A 17,393-nucleotide genomic window follows, 5' to 3' on the forward strand; every position below is an offset into this window, starting at 1 on the left:
AATTAAACAAATCTATGCGTAAGTCGCACAATGGCTAGACCTGTGTGAAGTGACAATAGTGAAGGAAATGGGTACCCTTCCATTTATGGTACGTAAGTTCATGTATAATGTGGCAAACTGTCACCTCAAAAGACTTTTCAACTTTAAAATACAGGCTATAGAACACACCGCATTGAGCCCAGGGTAGTGGCATGCATCAGTTCGAAGTTGCCACGAGAGCTCAAGCCTTTCTAACCACAGAGATTCTGGTCCTCCCCACTCGTTATGCAACACCTGATCACGTGCTCTAAATTTAAACATATGGTCACCGTGTTCTATTAAGTGCCTAGCCAGTGCATTTTCTTTTTCTTTTGGTTGATACTATACAGGTGTTCGTAGACTTCCTATCTGTTTTTCCTGTGTAGTACACCGGACATGATTGACACTGGGCCACATATACTACCATCCTAGATTGCCAGTCAAGACGATTTAGGGTAGTATATTTCCTCTCCCTAATGTGGACTCCCAACTTGAAATCACTTATTTCCAGCAATGTATTAAAGAAGGTATAGTTCCAAGGGATCTCAGGGGCTGGCAGTACCCTACTGGTTTAGAGGAGGGAACAGATTTCCATCATGATTTGATTAAGCTGTTCAATAGACATGGGCTCAAGCTTTTAGAACTTATGTGTAAATATTACCAATGGGCCGCAGATTATCTAGTAAAAGGGACAATTGAACTGGAAAATTTGTTCAAAGCACACACAGATCATCAGCCGTACCAGTGGTACCAAAGAACTTTTACCAGTATCTACCTCTACATCGCTAAGTTAAAAACAACCAAAGTCAAAAAACTTAACATGGATAGGAACGACTACAAGAATGACCACACCTACCCTAAACCTCCTCCATCTCAGACTTGGAATGCCATTGGTCAGCAGCATAGAGTGGGCAGATCCAATGCAAATAACGGTGACGTAACAAAACTTCCTATACCAATGGAACCACAATCCACGTCAGTGAGGGTATCAGCAGAAGTCCAACAAACACACACAGGCCTAAAGCAGATGCCCTATGCTGACCATCTAAAATAACTCCAGCTATACTCTGTGGCATATCGTCTACTCAGAGGCGATCTCTGCTTAACATGCAAGGCCATGTCAAACCCTGAGCTGTTGGACATGCTCCACTTAAAGAAATCCCAATCCCTCAGAGCCCCATGCTCCAGGGATCTAAACCTTGTCACCACAATGAACAAAACATGCTGACCCAGAGACTCCCCATACTCTGGAATAGACTGTGCCCATACATGTCAAGCAGAATGACTCCCTGGCCCTCTTCAAAAGGAACGTTGACGACTGGATGGGAGATAGGAAATTCACCGCAGGGATCACGTCAGTCACCCTGCTAGACAGGGGTCCACGGAAGTAAATATTGTGGGAAGAAATATCCAGGGAATTGTTATGGTAGGCTTGTATAGGCTGTAGGGCCGATAGCCTATTGCCAACCTGTGAACAAACACAAGAGGAACAGACAACGAAGGTAAATGGCTCATGTATACTAGTTGATTCACATTGTAACATCATAACCGACAGTTAAAATGACTTTAACATCTACAGCTATTCAGACTTTGATCCTGAACTGGTTGATTTACAGGCGAAAGGGTATTCATTTGTACCATCAAATAGAGCGGACTTAGGAAGGAGTTTGGTAGATTTTAAATTGTTTATAAGAAAGCTAAACCTGACTGTATTGTTGGGGCAGAACTCTGTCTCTGATAAAACATATATTTCAAGCACATTGAACCCCCCCCCCCCATTAAATCCAGCATTAGAGCTGTTTGACCAAGTCTGTGAGTTAGATTTGTGCAAATGTTTGGACAATTCTAACAGGTTGCACCACCAGTTTAACATCAACAACAGGGAGAGACGAGCAATAAATGGCTTTACTATGTTGCCAATAAGAACAATGAAACCTGATAAGGGGGGGTGGTTTGGCCATTATGAACAATGATGACTATATAGCAAGAATGGTTAAATATCTGAGTAGTAACACATGTGGAAGTCTTGAGGAACGAGGTAAACATAGCATACTCAAGATTAAGGACTTATTTTAATGATATGTTTACAGAAGCAAGGATTGATATAGAACTGTACAACTATCTCACAGTTTCAGCCCCTAGGATTCCTACCCTATTCGGGATCCCAAAAATTCACTAGAATATAGAGGATCCCCCAATCTGGCCACTAGTTGATGCTAGGGATAGTATCACCTGTGCAGGGGCAAAAGTGGTGGACAACTACTTGAAGAAATATGCATCTTTAGAGGAGCAAATAGGTAAAGACTCATGGTCCTTCCTTAACAAAATCAATAACTTAGAATTCAACAGGGATTATAGCTTTTTAATGGTGGACATGAAGGATCTTTACTCGTCTATCCCCCATTTGGAGGTGATTGATTGGGTCACTCACATGCTTAGGACCAGGGGACCCCCAAATGACGAGGTCCAGTTAGTAGAGGAACTACTGGACATGATTTTGGTGAACAATTATATCACGTTTAACAACAAATTCTACTTGCAGAAAGTAGGTATCGCGATGGTTTCACCATGTGGAGCATTCTTTGCTAATTTAGTGATGGCCTACTAGGAGTTGGAGTATATTTGGAAGACTGAATGTATATACAATAAGATCCATTTTTACATACGTTTTTTAGATATATTCATGATCATAAAAGGGGGTGAAGATTTACCAAAGAACCTCTTGAGCTACTTTAATAGTACCACAGACTTCTTAGTGTTTACATCAACATTTAATATGGAAAAGATAGTATATTTAGATATAGACCTACACAAGAACTTCAACAAAGAGTGCTATACAGTGAGAATTTACAGAAAAGAAACATATTCAAATGCTTTTCTGCACTTCTCAAGTTGCCACCTGTTCCACCAAAAAAGGTCTGTGGTCAAGGGTCAACTAGTCAGGGCAAATGTTTTTGAAGAGAGGCTACCCTGACAAATTAGTGCAAAAAATTATAGTGGAGGGTCACCTCTAAGAGAAGTAGTGATACTTACAAACCCATCTTAGTGGGGCATAATGGAAACAACACCGTTGGGGACAACACAAGAGAACTTGAGTAAGGCTAATGAGAAAGCTACCCTCTCGTACTGTCTGATCACACCATTTAGTATGAACACTGTTGAAATAAGAAACATACCATACAAAAATTGTGAATTACTAATGAACAAAACATCAATTAGAGATAAATTGACTCACACACCACAGATAGTGTTTCATAGGGGCCCCAACTTAAAATGCCTTTTAGAAAGAACTAAAATGAAGACAATCTATAAGTAAGGCATGTGGAAATGCAACATGTGTAATTACTGTAAGCACATTGAGATTGGTAAGTCATTTCCACATTAGGAAGAGGAAATATACTACCCTAAATCGCCTTGACTGCCAATCTAGGATGGTAGTATATGTGGCCCAGTGTCAATCGTGTCCAGTGTACTACATAGGAAAACAGATAGGAAGTTGAAGGAACGTATCTACGAACACCTGTATAGTATCAACCAAAAGAAAAAGAAAATGCACTGGCTAGGCACTTAATAGAACACAGTGACCATATGTTTAAATTTAGAGCACTTGATCAGGTGTTGCATAACGAGTGGGGAGGACCAGAATCTCTGTGGTTAGAAAGGCTTGAGCTCTCGTGGCAACTTCGAACTGATGCATGCCACTACCCTGGGCTCAATGCGGTGTGTTCTATAGCCTGTATTTTAAAGTTGAAAAGTCTTTTGAGGTGACAGTTTGCCACATTATACATGAACTTACGTACCATAAATGGAAGGGTACCCATTTCCTTCACTATTGTCACTTCACACAGGTCTAGCCATTGTGCGACTTACGTTTAATTTTGTTTAATTCTTTTTTTCCTTGATTTTTTAAATTTTTTTAATTTGTTGTCATATTCATTTGCGGCATTGATTTGAACTTATTTATTACATTCATTGTAACATTGTAGAAGTTGAACCTCATTACCGTGCTGGTTTATTCAAAATGTGTTCTATAAGTTTCAGGTCTAAGATTTGTCTAATTCATATACTGTTAACGTGTAGTACATAGTGACTGACGAGTTAAACTTTGTGAGTAAGTGAGGATTTAACTATTTCACCTATTGGTCCACCAGATGGGCTAATTGGTAATTTAACTGGACGAAGGTGTAATGTAATTTTATCTGAAGAAATCTCACCATTGTGTGAGACGAAAAGTGCTTCATTAAACTGTTTTGGATTTTACATTTCGACTGGTTACTTCTACTTCAGCAGCAGTTTCATTTATCCTTATAGCTGTTTCTTCATCTTTTTTTCCAAGATTGCCTTATTCATCTCATTCTCTGTTTTGCTTCTATCCATGTGACTTTCTAAAAAGAAACGGTGGCGAGTGGAAGAATTTCCTCATTGTCCCTCCTCCTTAAATCTCCACTAGACTGTGTAAAAACCACTGCAGTTGTCCTGTGAAAATAGGCTACAGGTCCAGTGGGGCTAACTAGATCAACAAAAATAAACTAAATAAGTTGACTCACTGCAGTAGATGCAGGGTGTAACGTAAGGTACGGATACATAGGCTGTGTCATAATATGTAAAGTGAATCAGAATCTCCATTTCACTATGGTATTGCAAAAAATAAGAGAGAGGCATTTGGAAGTAGAAAACTTGGAGTGGGGGAGCTGGGGGCATCATGTAGTTTGTCTTCTACTAGAGATCAAAAATTGAGCCGTGACATTTCACCTAAAGGTATCTCAGCAGAAGTGTCCAATGAGGTAAAGGCTCTGTTATACTCCCCCAAGCCTGACAAGTGTCTTTGTTAATAAATAAAAAAAAATAATAATGGCTTGAAATTATCAATGAATACTGCATGAGTCAACTTACATAGTTTATTTTTGTTGATCCATCCACCTCCCTCATTACCTAGAGGAAAACAGTTTTTGTACTTACTTTCCTTACTTGCTTAGAGAAAAACAGCTCTTGTACTCACTTTCATCACTTATCTAGAGGAAAATAGTTTTTTATTCAGGCATGTCCAAGGGTCAGCTCCCAGTGTTCATCAGATAGACAGGAGAATCTGGGCATCTTGGGGCAATGTAGAAATTGCCTCATGTACACAGACAACCCTCTCCTTCTACCACCCAACACTACAACCTGTGAGAGATGAACTTATCTAGCCAAACTGGAGGTAAAGCTCTCTCCAATCAAGGCTGAACTTGACAGTTAAGAGGAGAAGGTAAACACTTGCACCACACCATGCTCATCACATAGTCTCACTAAATCTACACCACCAAAATCCACACATAGAAACACAAAAACTTTCATGGAGGCTCTCAATAATAATCTGCTCAAGCAACAGAGACCTCCAAAGCTGAAATGCAAGCAACCTCCTCCCCCCAACACAACCTAAATGACACATAGCCCACAGACTCAGTGTGCCACTCAACCACAGTCAATAAGGCAAAACAACGTACCCAACACACTAGTCATAGGTGACTCTATAGTCAGGCACACTGATGTCCCACTCACCAGACTAAACAAGGAGAAGGTTACTGTCAGCTGCCTGTCGGGAGCCAGGATCCACCACATAACCCACACACTCAGGTCACTCCACAACAAGTACAAATATGACTCCTTCATCGTCCAAGTTGGTCTGAACGACCTGAGATATACCTCCCTGGACTACATGAAAAGAGACATGGAAGAGCTCCCTGATCTTGTAGCCCAGGCAGGTATGACCCTAGCCCTGAGTAGCATTCTGCCATCACCCAGAATGATGCCACAGTACAAGGACAAAATGATTGACTTCAACAATTGGCTAAGCTTCTGGTGCCATTCTAAAGGGATCCAGTATCTGTCTGCCTGGGATAACATGGTCGACAGACCACGATGCTTTGCCAGAGATGGTCTGCACTTGTCACCCCTGGGATTCTGGATACTGGCTAAGGTTCGTGCCACCCCTATAGTGCCTTTTTTAGGCAAGGTTCAAATGACAAATTCACCACCTTAACAGGAACAGGCAAGCAAAAACTGAGGGTAATGCTACTCAGTGCTAGAAGTCTAAGTCTCAAAATGCACTCACTCGAGGCACTCCTTAAAATGGAGAACATCGATATCTGTGCAGTGACTGAGACTTGGTTCAAGGCTCCAGAGAGTACCCCTGCACTACCAGACATAACTCATACCACACTTTTCGGCCATGTAACCTGGACCTGAACACCAAAGGCAGAGGTGTGTCCATATTCATTAAGGATATCCACACCTACAGAATAGTTGCTCAGCATAATGCAGCCAAGGTTATCCAAGTGCAACTAACTCTGGGCAAAACTGCAATCCAAATTGTAGCTTGCTACAGATCACCCACCATGCCCCAGGATTTCCACTCCTCTTTTCTTGATGTACTGGAAGATATTAGGGTTCAACCAAACACCCTAATAATGGGCGATTTCAAGTACCCCACCATTAACTGGGAAAACTACTCGTGTACGAAGTCCTTCGCTCAACGCTTTCCAATGCCCTGGATCCAACTTATCCACACCCCCACCAGGGGTAACAATATCTTGGATCTAGTCATTACCAACATGAGTGACCGGTGTTCCACACCTGAAGTCAATGCCTCATTGGTCCAATCCGACCATAAGCTAATTACTCTAGATATCCCCCCCCCCATTAAGGAAACCATGGTAAAAAGTTTCTCCAAAGGCAACTTTATGCTTCTTAAGACAGAAGTGGTGAACTTCATGACACCCATGCAGATGGACAATACAGTTACGACTACTAAATCCTACACAGTTGCACTTTATAAGCACTTACATGAGTGCATGGATCGTGCTATCCCAAACAGAACCAAGACGCTATCCTCCAAAAAAAGGAAGCCAATCTGGTGGTCCCCTGCAATAAACAAACTGTACAACAGAAGGAAGAAACTGTTGCAAAAGAGAGTAAAATCCCATGAGTGGAGGAGCTCCCTGGTCAGCCTCAGTAAGAAGCTGCGATCCCTGATAAAATCCTCCAAAGCTAGTTACGAAAACAAAATCACCACTGATTCTAAAGACAACCACAAAGCATTCTATAGCTATGTCAGGAATCTCAATGGCAACACTCAGATCTGCTCTGAGTTACAGCACAATGGCACTAAATATACAGACCCAACTGATATTGCCAGCATCCTGGTAGATAGGTTCAGTGCTAACTTTACCCCCTATCACCCCCTAAAGAGCCCATCTCTATACCGGAAGAATGCAAAGTTCCTGTAATCACAGCTGCACAGATAAAAACCACACTCTCCAAAGCCAAGAACACAGCATCCATGGGACCAGACAACATCCCAGGCTGCGTTCTACATGAACTACAGAACGAACTGGCACCCCACCTAAGTACCATGTTCAGTCTTAGCCTCACCTCAGGCTTTGTGCCTGCTGAATGGCGCACAGCGACTGTTATCCCACTCCACAAGGGGGAAGCCACTATGGACCCTGGGAACTACCGACCCGTTAGCCTGACGAGCCTGGTCTGCAAGTCCATGGAACGTATCATCATGGAACTTATAAACAAAGACATTGGTAATCTCCAAACTCTGGACCCCACCCAGTTCGGGTTTGTAAAAGGCAGGTCATGTCTCCTAAACCTGATAGACTTCTTTGAAGCAGTCACCAAAGCCGTAGACAAGGGTAAGGTGGTTCACACAGCCTATCTAGATCTTGCCAAGGCTTTCAACATCATCCCCCACTCTGGAATTATAGATAAACTCACTAAACTAGGTATAAATCCCTGTGTCACAAGATGGGTTGCCAACTGGCTCACTGATAGAACCCAGACTGTGAAAGTAGCAGACTCCAAATCTGACTTCAGATCAGTGACAAGTGGAGTACCACAGGGTTCAGTCCTGGGTCCTCTCCTGTTTGGTATCTACTTCTCTGAAGTACAGGCTAACACAGAAGGTCTTTGGCTAACGAAGTTCGCAGATGACTGCAAACTAGGAGCCATAATCGAAACTCCTAACAATGTGGACATCCTACAAAAGGGCCTCACTGAGACAGAAGCCTGGTGTCAAAGCCATAGCCTCAAGCTCAATGCCAAAAAGTGCATTGTCTTCCCCTTTGGTAAAAACTCTGTACCCATGAACTACAACATAGGCGGTAGTATACTTAACACCGAAAGTGTGATAAGAGACCTTGGGACACAGGTGGACAGTAGTCTCTCCTTTGATAATCACATCACCACAGTAGTCAGGAAATCCTTCTACATGGCACACCTCATCACAAAAGGTTTCTCATCCAGAAAAAAAGAGGTCATTGTTCCCCTTTACTCGTCACTCATTAGACCCATTATAGAGTACAATGCCCCTTTTGGTATGTACCTCACAAGACATCTACAACAACTGGAAAGGCCACAGAAATACCTCACAAAGAGGATTACCAGCCTCAAACAGATGCCCTACGCAGACGGTCTAAAAAAACTCCAGCTTTACTCCGTCGCATATCGCCTACTCAGAGGTGATTTCTGTCTAACATACAAAGCTATGTCAAACCCAGAGCTGTTGGACATGCTCCACTTAAGGAAATCCCAATCTCTCTGAGCTACATGCTCTAGGGACCTAATCCTTGTCACCACAATAAACAGAACATGCCGGAGGGATAGATTCCTGTCCCAGAGACTTTCCATACTCTGGAATAAACTACCTATCTATATCAAACAAAGATCCTCATTAGCACTCTTCAAGAAAAATCTTGATGATTGGATGGGAAATAGGAAATTCTGCCCGGGGATCACATCTGTGGCTCTGCTCGACAGTGGCACAGGAAAATAATTTTCTTGAGTGGCAAAAGCCAGGGTACTTTTTTGGCTGGGCTTGTATAGGCCCCAGGGCCGATAGCCTAGTACCTACCTATGAATAAATATCAGGTTAAGGTGTGAAAAAATGCACTCTGTTCTGCCTGGGATTGATAAATTTGTTAAAATATATATTTTGTGATTGAAATCTGGTTGTGACTGGTTGTGGAACTGGTGGCACTTGGTGACTTGTCTTGCTATTCCATCCACAGCTCTTTCTCACATTTTTTGCCAAAACATAATGAATATAAGTTCACAAGTGAGTCTGATTTCAACCTGTGCAGAAGGATACTTTGCATTTGTTGGTAATTTGTGTCATGTAAACTGACAGGCTACACATGTCATTGTTATAACCCTTTATGCAGCTGCAGTGGTTGTAGCCACATAATGAAACTCATCAGGTGCTGGTTCCTTATCTACATCTGTTTTATATTTTTATATTTCTCATTTTCTGTATAGTGCAGAGTTTGTGATTTTGACTGTTGCTTTTAGAGCTTTAAGTAGCACTTAGTTTTGAGGTGAATGAAGAGTTATACTAGGCAAGGTTAAATGCTTAGTGAAGTGTTGCAGGTGTACAAAAACACACCTGGGATGATATTTACATTAATTTGCGTAGCTGGTAGTAATGCCAAATGCAGTTTTTAATACAGGATGATGAGCTTGATTTTGTGTGTGTGTGTATGTGTGTGTTGCTAAGTGCAAAGGGCATTTTGTAATGGGAAGTAACTCACCTGTGTAGTCACGTCAAAACGTTGATGTGAGTTTTAATGTTTCACATCTGAATTTGGCCAACCTTTCTTGGGTTTTATATACATTATAGGTATATGTAAAACATGCATGATTATTGGTCATGTGATACTAATAATTAATGTCTTTCTTTTTTATCTGTTCACATTTAGATTGTACATTGTCTGTTTGTGATGACTGACTTTTATCTTTTTTTTTAAATGGATACAGGTTTTGGATGACAGAAAACAGTGGTGGAAAGTTCGTAATATGTCAGGTGTTACAGGATATGTGCCAAACAATATCCTTGACCCAATTAAATCCCAAGAACAAGGACGATCAGAACCAGCATATAGCCACACCATTCAGGTACCGTACTAGTATAACGAACACACAAATTGAAACCTGGCAGGGCAACTGACACATATTGATCCAGTGATTATTATGGAAACATTGCTGTTTACTGAAGTAGTGGATTTGGAGGTTCATTGTATAGCTTTAAAACAGAAAATGATTGGTTATAATACCCACAGATATTTAGTACTTGCAGTGGCTAAGGAAGCAGCCAGAATTTTCAAGCAAGGATATAGCCAGGCACACACCATTTTTTCTGTGTATTACTCAAAAACATTGTAGTTTTTTCAAGGTATATTATGTCTGCAACTGTCTAAAGTAATGCTTCTAACAACCGATATATAACTTGCTTACAGAGAAGATTGATAATCTAAACATATCTAATAGCTTTGGAGGGAAACGTTGAAAATGATGTGTGCATTTATTAAATGAAAGGGGGGCAACATTTTGAAACATCCATTTTTTTAAATGCCATGTGTGTTTGGGAGAATTTGAAAGTACAAAATGGAATTTTCTGGCTAAAGCCCTGTTTTCAATCTTGAGTTTCCAAGTTTCTTTCCCAGATTCAAAAATGCATCTTGTTTTGCAGAATGCTTTCTGTAGAATTTTACATATTTGTTTTTTGTACACTGCATTCAACAAACATTTGCAAGTATGGTGAAGTGACGCAAGGAGTCTTGCTTTTGTATGTATTCATCCATAACATTTTTCTGGGGTAGCAATTTGATACCAAGAGTCCTTATTTTAAGTCTGATGGAAACAATGTTAGACGTACTTGATGGTGGGAGTATATGTGTTCTGGCATGTTGCAACTAGAATTTACAGAGATCACTGTGGTAAACAGGTGCATTTTTTCTGGGAAATTGTGACTGGCCATTTTATTACAATCCAAAGATGTTAAATTTCTGAGGCTTATTCTAGCTTTGTGGAATGAGTTCAAATACCTGCCTCTTTTTTTGTGGGTCAAGTAGGAAAGCTTACTTTCTGTTGTATACCCAACTTTTTTGTCCTATTTTTTTTTTGTTTATCCACTGCTGATCATCAGCTGCTAATATTGCTTGTCTTTATTCAGTAGGTCTCCTGATCCTGCCTGTCCCCCTTGGGGGTATTCAGACCACATTCAGGGAGAGTGAGGACATTGGGGCATTCTGCAACAGCATTACACTGCTGTCAAGGGAACGTTATCCCATTCTGCAACAACATCACATTGCTGTCGAGGGAATGATGTTCATCGTGTTTCACTGTTGCAGTCATTACACTTGGGTTATCCTGCTGGCAGGCTACCCTCAGTCGGCCTGAATTCCAAAGTCCCGGTCCAGCATCGGTTGCTGTCGCCTCTTCCCTGATGTCAGTGCGCTAGGGGTATATAAGATGCAGCCGATGCCATTTTCTTCAGTCTTTCTTGCCGCACAGTGCCCGAAGTAAAACCAGTTTGCAAGTGACGGTCGGCCAACTCCTGAGATTTTCGAAACCGAATTTCAGAACCGAAGTCTTCAATAAAGCTAAGTACCCCATTGGGGAAACTTTATCTTGCTCCAGACCGATGTCAGTAAAAGTTAACAATTGTATTTCTTGTGGGAAGCAAATACCTCATAAGGATTTTCACTCTTACTGTATTCCTTGCCTAGGCCCTGACCACAACGTTGTTAGTTGTCGGTTTTGTGCTAGATTCAACCAACACACTATTAAGCGTCGGTTTGATTTTGCTTTACATTACTTTGGCCGAAGGTTTAACTACATAATGCCATCGGAACAACCGACGACCGGAATTCATAAAAAACGCAGAGACAAAGAAAAGGACAGGCATCCGAGGTCCAAAACCGACGACGAAGCCTCTTCTAGGGCAGTCGCCGGTTCGCCGGTTCTCAATGAGACATTTTCGCAGCCTCTGACACCCGCTACCTCAGAGCCACAGGCCGCCTCCGACTCCCACGTGGAGACAACTAGGCCTCTGGAAACTCAAGGCATTGGGCCTATGGAGACTATTCCCTCAGATGGGTCTGGAGCCACTGAGCAGGCATTGGCTTCTGAGGGCGTTTTCAGACCTTCACAGCTTACTATCAAATCTACTTCAGCAGCCAAGGCAAAGTCTAAAATACCATTAAAGACAAAGAAACAAGTACAGAATTCTCCAGGACAGTCATTCATGCCAAAGAAACAGATGCTTAAAATGGCCGAGGACTTAATTACTCTGATCAGGGGTTCCCATCCCCCTCCCCATAAAAGGCCTAGGCAAGACACTGACTATGACTCCTCTGACCAGGTTTCTATTTCCTCTGATTCCTCTTCAGAACAGGGATATTCTCTTCCTCCCTATGAAGACTCTGATGCTGAAGAATCTATCCCTTCAGCCTCTCCTCCTGAGGATTACTCTTTTGGGGAAACCCTGCACACCATGAGGGAGCATTTCCATGGGAGAGCCAGGATTATTCAGAATCCAAGAAAAGGCTCAGAGATTTTCTTTTACTGCCTCAGCACAGGCCCCTTGCCATTCCCCCTGTATTAGATATTGTTGATGTTTTTTCTGAATCTAGTTTGTCTCCCGATTCATTATCCCCTGCACCAGTCAAGCCAGATAGTTACTATAGGGTCCCAGACTCTCATAAATTTCTTTATAGAAACCCTGCTGCTGACCCAGAAACAATTTATCAGGGTCCCAAAGGGGTCAAGGCTTCCACTGCAAAAAACCCTGTTCCCTCTGATAGGGATTCTAGAGCACTGGATAGATGGGGGAAAAAGTGTACACTTCTGCTACTTTAGCTGTAAGGGCTTTAAACTACCAGTTTCACATGCTTAAATGTCAACAATACCTAATGTCTTTGCTGAAACAGAAAATGCTTACAAGCTCAGAATGTCCTGACAATAAGGAAATGCAGGATTTATTGCATGCAGCTGAACAAGTGGGAAAACATACTCTACAATGTGGTTTTGATTCATTAGAGGCTTCTTGCAGAGCCGCAGTTACAGGCTCTGTCATTCGAAGGCATGCTTGGTTAAAAGAACAGAGTCTACCTGATCATGTTAAAGCAAAATTATTGGCTGCTCCATTACAGCATGATACTTTGTTTGGTGTTAAGGCTGAGGAGGTGTTAAAGAAAATGGAGGATAAAGCAAAATCAATGCAGACAGTAAAGGATTTCTTACAGGTTCAGCCACCTAGATTTAGCAGGAACTGGCCTTCAAAAAATTGGTCCTTTCCACTGTCAGGCCACAAAGAGGCCAATACAGACGCCCAAGAGGCAGATCTCAGCCACAAGGCTCATACAGACCTAAACAATGGGGTGCTTCAGCCCCCAAAGGTAGAGAAGACAAATCACAGCCTTATAGGAAACAGGCCCAATGACTTCCCTCTACCAAAGCCAAGCACTTACGTTTTGACAGCACCCTTAGGGGGAAAACTAGCACTTTTCTCACAAAATTGGCACATAATCACCCAGGACAAATGGATAATGAATATTGTTCCTCAGGGTTACAGGTTCCACTTTCACACCCTACCAAGCTCAAAAGGTTGCCAGACCTGCCACAAAACCAATGGGCAGAGGCACAAAAACAAATTTCTGCTCTCATGGACATGAGAGCAATTCAAAAAGTATCACAGCAAGAACAGGGACAAGGATTTTACTCAAGACTTTTCTTGGTACCCAGAAAGGACAAAGCCTGGAGACCAATACTGGACCTGTCAAATCTAAATTCTTTCCTGGATGTTCCAAAATTCAAGATGTTGACACTGCAGCAACTTCTACCCATGCTGGGCAAGAAGGCTTGGCTAGTTACTTTGGAACTCAAGGAGGCATACCTGCATGTCCCAATCAGACAATCTTGCAGAAGATATCTTAGATTCATAGCTGGCTCAATGCATTACCAATTCTCTGCACTGCCCTTTGGCTTATCTACTCCGCCCAGGGTCTTCACAAAATGCCTGGCACCAGTAATTGCATTTTGCAGACAAAAAGGAATTCAAATATATCCCTACTTGGACGACTGCCTTATTCAAGCAGACAGCAAGGACATTCTACTAAAGCATCTGGTGTTTGTAAAAGAATTACTAATTTGCCTAGGGTACACAGTAAACGAAAAGAAATCAAAACTAGTGCCCTCTCAAGAGATAATATTCCTGGGTGCAAGCGTAAATACACCTGCCCAGATGGCTTATCTCACGCCAGAAAAGCAAAGGCAACAGACTCAGTACTTTCAAATGATGGCAACAAAGACCCAGCTACCTGCAAGAAAAATTCTGCAGGCTTTGGGCTACATGGCATCTTGTATTCTGCTAATTCCATATGCAAGATTGCATATGAGGAAGCTACAATGGTACCTAAAAAGTGTTTGGACTCAACATTGCCACAGCCTGGAAACAATAATAACTCTTATTCCCTGCCTGCAACAGGAGTTTTGATGGTGGGCACTGGCCTGTCACCACAACAAGGGACAGCCTTTCACTTTACCCACAGCCAGGCAGACAATAACAACAGATGCATTGGATTATGCCTGGGGGCACACATGGCAGGAAAATATATTCAGAGCATGTGGCCCACGGACCAAATGCATCTTCAAATCAATCAAAAAGAGATGCTAGCTGTACAGAATGCCCTGACAGCCTTCAAGGATCTGCTACATCCAGGACAACTACTACTAAAGACGGACAACACTACAGTTGTGGTACATAAGCAAGGGGGCACACATTCCTACCCCCTCTGCAGGCAAGCCATGACTTTGTGGAACACAGTACTGACCTATCAAGTACATCTGCAGGCACAATTCCTGCCAGGAAAGAAAAATACTCTGGCAGACGAACTAAGCAGAAACTTCATGGACCGTCATGAGTGGAAACTAAATCCACAGGTCTTCAGCATGATAACAAGGAAATGGGGATGCCCAGACATAGATCTCTTTGCCTCCCCTCACAACTACCAACTACAAAGATTCTGCACAAGGACTTATCACTCACAAGCATGGAAAGTGGATGCTCTGTCTTTCAGCTGGAAAACCCTAGTAGTTTATGCCTTTCCAACACTGCCTCTCCTTCCCAAGGTGCTCCTAAAAGTCAGTCAAGAGAAGCCAAAAATGATTCTGATTGCCCCAGACTGGCTACGTCAGCACTGGTACCCAATCCTAAAGAGCTTGTCTCAAGGCCCAGCCTGGACTTTACCTCTAATTCCTCATCTTCTGACTCAACAAAACAATCAGATCCTGCACAGCCAACTCAGAACCTTAAATCTGGCTGCACGTCACTCTAAAGCTGTTATGGATGTCATTTTGGAAGCCAGGAGGCCCAGCACCAGGAAATCTTATGCAGAAAAATGGAAGCGATTCTGTGCTTGGAACCAGGCACAAGGTCTTGAACCACTTGTTCCAAATATTCCTCAGATTTTACAATACCTAACTGAGATGCTGGACAAAGGCCTATCCTTCTCATCAATTAAGATCCATGCCTCTGCCATTTCAGCTCATTATGATACGGAACCTCCTATTTTCTCTCATCCACTGCTAAAACAGTACCTCAGAGGGGCAAAAAACATAAGACCCCCAAGGAGAGCACCGATACCTACATGGGTCCTCAACTTTGTCTTAGAAAAGCTCACACTACCTCCTTTTGAGCCAGCCAGCACAGCTGACATAAAATTCTTATCATGGAAAACAGCTCTGCTCCTAGCAATAACTTCAGCAAGAAGAGTCTCAGAGTTACAGGCATTAATGGCGGTGGAACCTTTTATCATTTTTCATCCAGACAGGGTTTCTCTAAGGACAAACCCAACATTTATGCCAAAGGTAGTATCCAGTGTGGCTCTTAACCAAACCATTCATTTGCAAACATTTTATCCAAAACCCCAGAATAAAGGGGAGAAACTTGGACATACACAGGCAGCTACGCTTCTACTTGGACAAAACAAAAGCTCTCAGAAAAACTGAGCAACTGTTTGTAGCCTATGCTGCAGGATCACAAGGAAAGGCTATCTCAAAGCAGACTATTTCAAAATAGATAGGGCACTGTATTCATTTCTGCTATGCACAGCATGGCAAGTCAGTGCCTAAGAATATTAGGCCACATTCTACCAGGGCAGCAGCCACTTCAGCAGCCTTTCTCAGAGGAGTACCAACTAAGGAAACTTTGGAGACTGCAACTTGGAGTTCAGTGCACACTTTTACCAAACATTACCACTTACCTCTTTACTCTAAATCCAGAGCAGGCTTTGCCACTGCAGTTCTGCAGGGCCTCATAGCCACTCCTAATCCTATTTAGAACCAGCCGCCCTACCTCAGCTTTGGGATTCAACCCAAGTGTAATGACTGCAACAGTGAAACACGATGAACATAGTACAGTTGTGTACCTACCATAAATGTAGATGTTCGAGTGTATTCACCGTTGCAGTCCATGTTACCCACCCTCCAACCCCTTTCTTTGCTGTAGAAGAAGGTATTGTGTTATTTCACTGTATGTTTTTATAAGCAATATATTTATTGCCTACCTTCTTGGGGGCACCTGACATCTGGGGCAAGAAAAACTGAAGAACATGGCGTCGGTTGCATCTTATATACCCTTGGCGCACTGACGTCAGGGACGAGGCGACAGTAACCGACGCCGGACCAGGACTTTGGAATTCAGGCCAACTGAGGGTAGCCTGCCAGCAGGATAACCCAAGTGTAATGACTGCAACAGTGAATACACTCGAACATCTACATTTATGGTAGGTACACAACTGTACTTTAACATTCTGCAAGAGCGTCACACTGCTGCCGAGGGAATGTTGCCCCTGTTATGGGCTTACATACATCCTTTTACCAGCCTGTGGGTGGGACATGCAATGGGTATCAGCACTGGACTATCACTCTATTATTTATGCAAATGGACTAATGTCAGCAAAAGTGTTCCGCTAACCATAAGAGACATCATGTGGATGTTCTTCGTGTTTCACTGTTGCAGTCATTACATTTGGGTAATCCTGCTAGCAGGTTGCCCTCAGCCAGCCTGAATTCCAAAGTCTTTGGTCCTGCGTCGACTGCCGTCGCCCCTTCCCTGATGTCAGGTCGTCAGGGGTATAAAAGAAGCAGCCAACGCCATTTTCTTCAGTCTTTCTTGCCGCGCGGTGCCCGAAGCAGAAGCAGTTTGCAAGTGCTGGTCGGTCAACTCCTGAAATTTTCGTGTTTGAGTTTCAGAACTGAAGTCTTCAATAAAGCTAAGTACCCCGCTGGAGAAACTTTTTTCTTGCTCCAGACCGATGTCAGAAAAAGTTAATAATTGTATTACTTGTGGAAATCAAATACCTCATAAGGATTTTCATTCTTACTGTATTCCTTGCCTAGGCCCTGATCACAACGTTTCTGGTTGTCGGTTTTGTGCTAGATTTAACCAATGCATTATTAAGCGTCGGTATAATTTTGCTTTAAAGTATTTTGGTAGCCGGTTTAATTATCCTAAAATGTCGTTGGATAGCCATCTGACTACCGGAGTTTAC

At 42.5% G+C, this 17,393-nt stretch overlaps 1 protein-coding gene across 1 annotated transcript in view; it reads left to right on the top strand.

Annotated features, from left to right (window-relative positions):
- Positions 1-17,393, top strand: part of EPS8 (epidermal growth factor receptor pathway substrate 8) — a 2,217,981-nt gene that overhangs the window by 2,059,917 nt on the left and 140,671 nt on the right. The window contains exon 12 of the mRNA XM_044087279.1: positions 9,817-9,954. Within this exon, the coding sequence (XP_043943214.1) occupies positions 9,817-9,954 (138 nt within the window). The remainder of the gene's footprint in view (positions 1-9,816; positions 9,955-17,393) is intronic.

The sequence above is a fragment of the Protopterus annectens genome, chromosome 11.part0, assembly GCF_019279795.1.
Source record: "Protopterus annectens isolate FY-2018-M chromosome 11.part0, PAN1.0, whole genome shotgun sequence".
Classification (NCBI taxonomy): domain Eukaryota; kingdom Metazoa; phylum Chordata; order Ceratodontiformes; family Protopteridae; genus Protopterus; species Protopterus annectens.